This window comes from Tachyglossus aculeatus, chromosome 11 (assembly GCF_015852505.1).
Source record: "Tachyglossus aculeatus isolate mTacAcu1 chromosome 11, mTacAcu1.pri, whole genome shotgun sequence".
NCBI classification, from domain to species: Eukaryota; Metazoa; Chordata; class Mammalia; order Monotremata; family Tachyglossidae; genus Tachyglossus; species Tachyglossus aculeatus.
Window position 1 is genome coordinate 9,467,905 of NC_052076.1, and position 7,801 is coordinate 9,475,705.

The 7,801-nt window shown below is 53.3% G+C and overlaps 1 protein-coding gene across 1 annotated transcript in view; it reads right to left on the reverse strand.

The window, feature by feature from the left end:
• The window catches only part of NKD1 (NKD inhibitor of WNT signaling pathway 1), a 109,421-nt gene extending 105,048 nt beyond the window's left edge, over positions 1 to 4,373 (reverse strand). The window contains exons 1-3 of the mRNA XM_038754153.1: positions 4,289 to 4,373; positions 3,916 to 3,948; positions 2,717 to 2,850 (exon numbers count right to left, since the gene is read on the reverse strand). Coding sequence (XP_038610081.1) covers positions 2,717 to 2,850; positions 3,916 to 3,948; positions 4,289 to 4,313 — 192 coding nt within the window. The 5' untranslated portion in view covers positions 4,314 to 4,373. The remainder of the gene's footprint in view (positions 1 to 2,716; positions 2,851 to 3,915; positions 3,949 to 4,288) is intronic.
• Between the last annotated feature and the right edge of the window lie 3,428 nt (positions 4,374 to 7,801).

Here is a 7,801-nt window from a genome sequence, read left to right on the forward strand (position 1 = left end):
CCAAATAAGCATCTTTATGATCAGGAAGAGCTGTTAGAAAAAGACTCTGGAAACATTTAAGACTTCTGATCATGAGTATCAACTGAATTGAGCAATAATGACATTTAAAAGCTACTTATCCGCCAAAATAAAAGTGAATAAGCAGTGGTCTGCAAGAATTCTTCAAAACATAAACAAGAAAAATAAACATGATGAGCTCACACACTTTTTAAGATGTATATTTTTCTGCTTCCAGACACAACTAAATTCATTCATAGGGTTATTTTCAACCAGTCTTTAGGGTTTTGGGGGTTTTGGTTTCTAAAACATCTACTCCAGAAGAGAAGAAAAAAAGTTATATTTCTGTGTCCTTAAAGACTGAGACTCCCATTCCCCCTGCCACCACAAGTTCTTTTATTCCTTTGATACATGAGGGAAGCTGTGATTCCATCTCTTTCTATAGATTAATGAAAACATTCAGACCAGAGGCCCCTGCTGGGCAGGTGTGTCAGTGGTTTAACCAGATCAGAGCCCTCCTCCTAGACCTTAAAGTGGCACACACACTCACAATCATCATCTCACACATACACACACACTCACACCCACCACACATCCACTCATCCACACACACCATCTCTCACTCTCTCTCACATACACACACATTCACACCTGCTGTCTCACACAAATGCTCACCCCCGACATCCCTCACCCACACATTTGCACCCACCATCACATACACATAATCCACTCACACACACAATCACACACCCCCACGCACATGCACCCATCTCACACACACACAATCATATTTACTGAGAGGTTTCTGTGTGCCAAGAACTGCACTAAGCACTTCTGTCACACACCGACACACCCACACTCACACCATCTCTCTTACACACACACACACACACACACACACACACATACAGAGCACCTACTTGAAATGTCCTTCTCCCCCCAGCCTCTGCTCACCTCCTATTTCTCTCCCTCCCAAATGACACTTGCTTCAGGCACTTCCACAACAGACCTGACTTTAGACCAAATCCTCCTGCCTGCAAACCAGCCCTTCCAGACCTTCTTGAACATGTCCCCAAAGTCAGCATTCCCCTTTCAATCAACGAGTCGGACAGATCCTACATACAAGTTTGATATTTCCTCTTTGTAGAAAAAAAAAAGTCCTTTCACAGAGTTCTTTGGCCCTTGGGACATTTTTGTCACTGCCATTCTGGATCACAGAATATCCAGGCTAGTGCCAGACACTAGGAGAGTTACCCAATGATTCTTACTGTGGCCCCTTCACCAAACATCTAAAAAATCTCCAAGCAACCCCAAGCAACCCTCTTGAGGTACAACCCCAAGTTCAGTGGCACCAAAAAGGCTCAGAACTCTGTCCACAAAGCCAAACCCTCATCCAATCGACCTTTCACTCAAGGAAGATCTCCAGGGTCAGAGCTTCCAATATATCCATCAATCAGTGGTGTTTACTGTGTGCAGAGCACTGGGCTAAGTATTCGGGAGAGTACGACATAACATTATAACAGGCACAACCCTGCCCACAACAAGCAAATCCCAATAGCCTGGGACAGAGCCAAATTTCCCAGAAAGAGGTCCAGGTGTTTTTCTGGTGACAGGAGCTTTGTTTTTCAACCAAGCACCTGCTTCCTGATGCATCCAGCACCATGTTTAACAGGAAACCAGGGAATCTGTCTCCCAAACACTTCAGCAAACCAAAAGCTTTCTGCCGGAGGGCCTTGCTTCCTTAACCTTTTTTTTTTTAGGTACACAAATAACCCTCCCCTCCATGCCTCTCAGAGAGTCCCCCAGTTTTTCACCAATTTTAACTCGCAGCGAAAGAGAGGGCACAGGGAGGAGGGTAGGTGAGCCCGCCCCTCTAAGACAGGGGACTATCCAGTCCAGTTAAGAAGGATAAAATTACTTTGGGTGTCCTACCTGCTTTACAGGTCTCCTGAAGCAGCAAAGCTCCTACACTGGGGTGCCCACCAATCCGGCTGGGCATCGGCCCCCTCAGTGGCCACGTCTGCCCTCCAGGCAGTGGGCCCCAAGCTAACCTCTCACCCTTTCACCCTGGTCCCTTCCAAGGATACCCACAGCCACAGGGAAATGCCAGAGTCCCACCAGCTCTCCCGGCACATCTCATCAAGGTGAGGCAGAGCAGAAAGCTGGGAACTCCTCTGCTCAGTGACAGGAGGCAAACCCCTCTGCTGGGACCCTGCTAGGGTAGTTTTCCCTGGACAGAGGACTTGGGCACTGAAGGGTGTGTTTACTCTGGTGTGAAGACATATTGAGATGCGGGCACTCAGGTATGTGGGTACTTAGGTGTGTGGATACATTGGGGTGTGAGCCCTCGGGGATGTGGGCACACTGGGGCATGGGTAGAAGAGTTGACCTAAAGGCTCCCTAGTTCTTCCCAATGTCACTTCTGCAACATGGGCCCCACAGCCAACGGGCTGCCCCGTTCCCCAAGCACTCTAACGGAAACATGAAATCAAATGAACTTTCTCACAGGGTGAGATGTAGATAAAATTCCCCTTCACCCGGCCCAAAGACAAGGGAGAGGTGGGCCTCAGGAAAGGAGGAGCCCCCTGGGCTGAGGTGGGGGAGAAATCCTCCGGGTCCTCAGGAGGTGCTGGAGAGGGTCAGGATGGATGGGCAGAGGAGGGCCAGGGAGGGTGGCCAAATTCAGAGAGTTGGTGGGGGGAGAGAAGGGGGTTCGTACCTGGGTACCGCAGGAAAAACTGTCCCCACCCTGAGGCTGACGAAGTCCCGAGGTCCCCACGGGGTAGCGCTGCTTCCCGATCCAGTCTTCGATCCCTTTACGAGCCCAGGAGGCGTTTACGGCGAAGCTGTCACCTAGGACGCAGCACGGCCGGCCTGAGACCCCCCGGACCCGGACCCCCGAAATGCCACAGTCCCCCCGCCAAAAAAAAAAAGTTCCCGGGGCCGGGGAAAGAAGGGACGGGGGCGGGAGGGGGAGAGAAGGGACAGGAGGAATGGGGAAAAAGGGAGAGGGGGTCGGGAGGAGGGGAGGGGAAAACACGAGAGGGTGAGCTAGCGGAGAGGAAGAAGAAAGGACAGAGAATTGGGCAGGCCCAGAGAGCCCGGGAGGGAGAAAGAAAGGGCAGCCCCGAGTCCGGCGGGGAGGGCAACGGAGCAATAGAGATAGAGAAACGAGAGAGGGAGACAGGGAGGAGGAAGGCGCGGGGCAGACAGGGAGGGAGGGAAGAAAGGAAAGAGGGAGAGAGGAGGGGAAAGAGGAAATGAAAGAGGTAGAGAGAGGGAGAAGGGACAAGGAGCGGGAGCCGGGGAAGATGGGCGAGCAGACATGAGATGGGGGAAGTGGGATGGGTTTGGGGGGGAGATGAGGTGGGATGGGGGAAGATGGAAAGGTGCGATGGGGGTGGGGGGAAGATGGAGAGGTGCGATGGGGGTGGGGGGAAGATGGAGAGGTGCGATGGGGGTTTGGGGAAGATGAGGAGGTGGGATGGGATGGTGGGAAGATGGGGAGGTGGGATGGGATGGTGGGGAAGTTGGGGAGGTGGGATGAGGTGGGGGGAGGTGAGGAGATGGGGTGGGGGGAGATGAGGAGGTGGGATGGGGTGGGGGGGAAATGGGGAAGTGGGAAGTTGGGGAGGTGGGATGGGGTGGGGGAAAATGGGGTGGTGGGGAAGTTGGGGAGGTGGGATGGGATGGGGGAAGATGGGGGATTGTGTGGGAGGATGGGGTCGGGGGTCGGACAGTCCGGGAAGCGGAGAGGGAGAGGGGTCGGGGGCGGGGGGGGGGGGGCAGGAGAGGATCAGAGGAGCAGGGGGGTCCCGGGGAGGCGGAGAGCAGAGGCGAGGGGTCAGGAGGGCGAGGGGCCAGGAGGGCGAGAGGGCTAGTTCCCCCGGCCCAAGGAGGGACAAACCCCCTACCTACCTTCCGGACTCTCCCTGCGCTTACACACGGCGGCTGACAGACCCCCGGCGGCCCGGAACAGCAGCAAAGGAAGGAAAGACGGGAGAAAGAACGAAAGAAAGAAAAAGAAAGAAAGGGAGAGGAGAGTTAGTACGGACCGGGGCCGGGGGCAGCGATCGGGACCGGGAGGCGGGTTGGACAGGGGGTTTCCTGGGCTGAGAGCCGGGCTGGCAGCGGGGTTGGAAAGGAGACTGGCTGGATGGGGGACGGGGCAGGGGACGGGTGTGGGCGCGGGTCTTGGCGGAGTTGTAAAGGGGTCTGTGTTTGGGGAAGGGTCCCGGTGAGTGGTCGGAGTCCAGGGTCCGGGCCCGGGGTCGTCGGGGCGGACACTGACCGTGCTTGGAGTGAAGTTTCCCCATGGCGCTGCAGTCAGGACATCGGCCGGTCCGGGCGGCTCGCTAGCCCATGTGCGCCCCGGCTGTCCGTCCGTCCGTCTGTCTGCCCGTCTGCCTGTCTGTCCGTCCGACTGTCCGCCCCCCGCCCCCTGTCCCGCCCCGGCCCGGCCCCTCTCCTGGAGGCGGAGTTGGTGTTAGGACGCGCTCCCGGATTGACACCTCTTTGCGCGAAGCCGCCGGACTCCCCCTCTCCACTCCCTCCCTCCCTGCCCTCTCCTTCTCCTTCTCCTTTCCCTCGGCCTCCTCCGCCCTCTATCCCTTCCCCATTCCCTCCTCCTCCTCTCTTCCTCCTCCCTTCCTCCTCCTCCTCTTCTCTTTCTCCTCCCTCCTCTTCCTCCTCCCTCCCTCTCCTCCTCTTCCCTTCCTCCCTCTTCCTTTTCCCTTCCCCCTCCTCCTCCTCCCCTCCTCCTCCTCCTCCTCCTCCTCTCTCCCTCCTCCTCTTCCTCTCTCCCTCCTCCTCCCCCTTTTTTGTTCTCCTTTCATTTGGCCGCGGCGGCGCCTGAAAGGGGTGGAGGGGGAAAGGGGAGAAGAGAAGATGAAGGGGGCGAGGCGGAGACCCCAGAGAGGGAAAAACGGAACAGTGTTACAGCAAGGTGCCCCCGCTCCTGAAAACCTCCCCTGCCACGTGTGCTCGGCCCCGGGGTCGGAGAGAGAAGCCCTGCCCCCAAGACCCCCCACCCCTGCCCCCCACGGCCACCTCGCCCCCACAGCCCCTCTCCACCCTGCCCCCAAGCCTTAACAACAACAACAACAATAATGGTATTCGTTAAGCACTTACTATGTGCCGAGCACTGTTCTAAACACTGGGGTAGATACAAGGTGATCAGGTTGTCCCACGTGGGGCTCACAGTCTTAATCCCCATTTTACAGATGAGGGAACTGAGGCACAGAGAAGTTATGTGGCTTGCCCAAGGTCACACAGCAGACAAGTGGTGGAGCGGGATTAGAACCCCCGTCCTCTGACTCCCAAGCCCGTGCTCTTTCCATTAAGCCATGCTGCTTTTAAGCGGGGACTTCCGAGTGGGGACCCTTCTCTGTCCCCTCCCATCATGGGAGCTGGAGCTCTTTGACACCCCCCCCAACCCCACCCACAGTTGCCAGTGATCCAGGGAAGGGAGGCCTCTGACCTTCCTAGGATATTTGAGCCCAATCCTTATAATTGCTTCCATTAATTATTACAATTTAGTTTGAAGTTCGTATGAATTCAACTCTGGGGAAGCCCAAATTTCAATCCCCACCGAGCACTCAAAAGCCCCCACTCACCTAATGTGTGACATCTAATCCCACCACACCCTTAGCAGGTGAAGCCTTCTAAATGGAGGGAGAACTACAGCTGAGCTTCCCTAATAGTAATAATAGCCTTTGGGCTATTCCTTAAGTGCTTTACTATGTGCCAAGCACTGCACTAAGTTCTGGGGTAGAATCAAGATAATCATATTCCACATGAGGTTCATAGTCTGAGAGGGAGAAAAGGCACTGAATCTCCATTTTGCAGATGAGGTTAACTGAGGCATAGAGAAATTAAGGGATTGGCCCAAGGTCCAACAGCAGGTAAACGGTGGAGGTGGAATTAAAACCCAGGTCCTCGGACTCTCAGGCCCATGCTCTTCCCACTAGGCTACACTGCCTCCTTGTCACGGATTCTCATTTCACCTATTGACCCTGACTTTGATGCCCCCATCCTGCAGAGATGAGGAGGCATAGAGGCATGACAGGAACCATAAGCCATTCCACCCTACTGGAGAAACCAGTTCTGGCCCTGAGCCTTCTGGTCACCTCCAGGACTCTGTATGTTCCTCTCTCTGGCAGGCTCCGGGTTCATTTCCAGGAGGGTTCTGAACCCACCAATGATGGGAAACCCAGTGCCCGACACATAAACTTGGGAAACAGAGTTAATCACAACACTAATAATAATAACAATAATAATAATGGTATTTGTTAAATGCTTACTATGTGTCAGGCACTATTCTAAGTGCTGGAGTGGATACAAGCAAATTGGGTTTGAAAATAGTCCCTTGTCCCACTTGAGGCTCACAGTTCTCAATCCCCATTTTACAGATGAGGTCACTGAGGCCCAGAGAAGTGAAGTGATTGCCCAAGGTCACACAGCAGACAAGTGGTGGAGGCGGGATTTGAACCCATGACCTTCTGACTCCCGGGCCAATGCTTTATCCACTACATGGCTTTGTGGCCGGTGGCAAATTTGGAAAGCACAGTTTTAGCCTCTGCTTCTCTATCATCCCTGATGGACTGGTAATAATTAGAATACTAATTTGTAATTCATTCATTCATTCAATTGTATTTATTGAGCATTTACTGTGTGCAGAGCACTGTACTAAGTGCTTGGAAAGTACAATTCAGCAACAGAGACAATCCCTATCCAAAAATGGGCTCACTGTCTAGAAGGGGGAGACAGACAACAAAATAAAACAAGTAGATGGGCATCAATAGCATCAAAATAGATAAACAGAATTATAGATATATACACATCATTAATAAAATAAATAGAATAATAAATATGTACAAATATACACAAGTGCTGTGGGGCAGGGAAGGGGGTAGAGCAGAGGGAGGGAGTAGGGGTGAGGGGGAGGGGAGGAGGAGCAGAGGAAAGGGGGGTCTTAGTCTGGGAAGGCCTCCTGGAGGAGGTGAGCTCTGGAATAGGGCTTTGAAGTGGGGAAGAGAGCTAGTTTGGTGGATGTTAGGAGGGAGGGTATTCCAGGCCAGAGGTAGGATGTGGGCCAGGGGACGAAGGTGGGACAGGCGAGAATGAGGCACAGTGAGGAGGTTAATGGCAGAGGAGCGGAGGGTGCAGGCTGGGCTGTAGAAGGAGAGAAGGGAGGTGAGGTTGGAGGGGGCAAGGTGATGGAGAGCTTTGAAGTCAATAGGAGATTTTGCTTCATGCGAAGTTTGATAGGCAACCACTGTAGATTTTTGAGGAGGGGGATGACATGCCCAGAGCATTTCTGGAGAAAGATAATCCGGGCAGCAGAGTGAAGTATAGACTGAACCAAGGAGAGAGGAGGGTGGGAGATCAGAAAGGAGGCTGATGCAGTGATCCAGTCAGGATATGATGAGAGATTGAAACCAACAAGGTAGCGGCTTGAACAGAGAGGAAAGGGCAGATCTTGGCAATGTTGTGATGGTGAGACTGGCAGGTTTAGGTGACAGATTGGATGTTATGCACTTAATATATGTGAATAGTGGTACTAAGCACTGGGGTTGAGAAGCAGCTTGGCCTAGTGGAAAGAGCACGGGCCTGGAAGGTAGAAGGATCTGTGTTCTAATCCCAGTTCTGCCTCTTATCCACTGTATGACCTTATGCAAGTCACTTAGTTTCTCTGGGCCTCAGTTACCTAATCAGTAAAATGGGGATTCAAACTGTGAGCCCCATGGGGGCTCACATTGACTGTGCCCAACCTGATTGGTTTGTATCTACCCCAGTGCTTAGT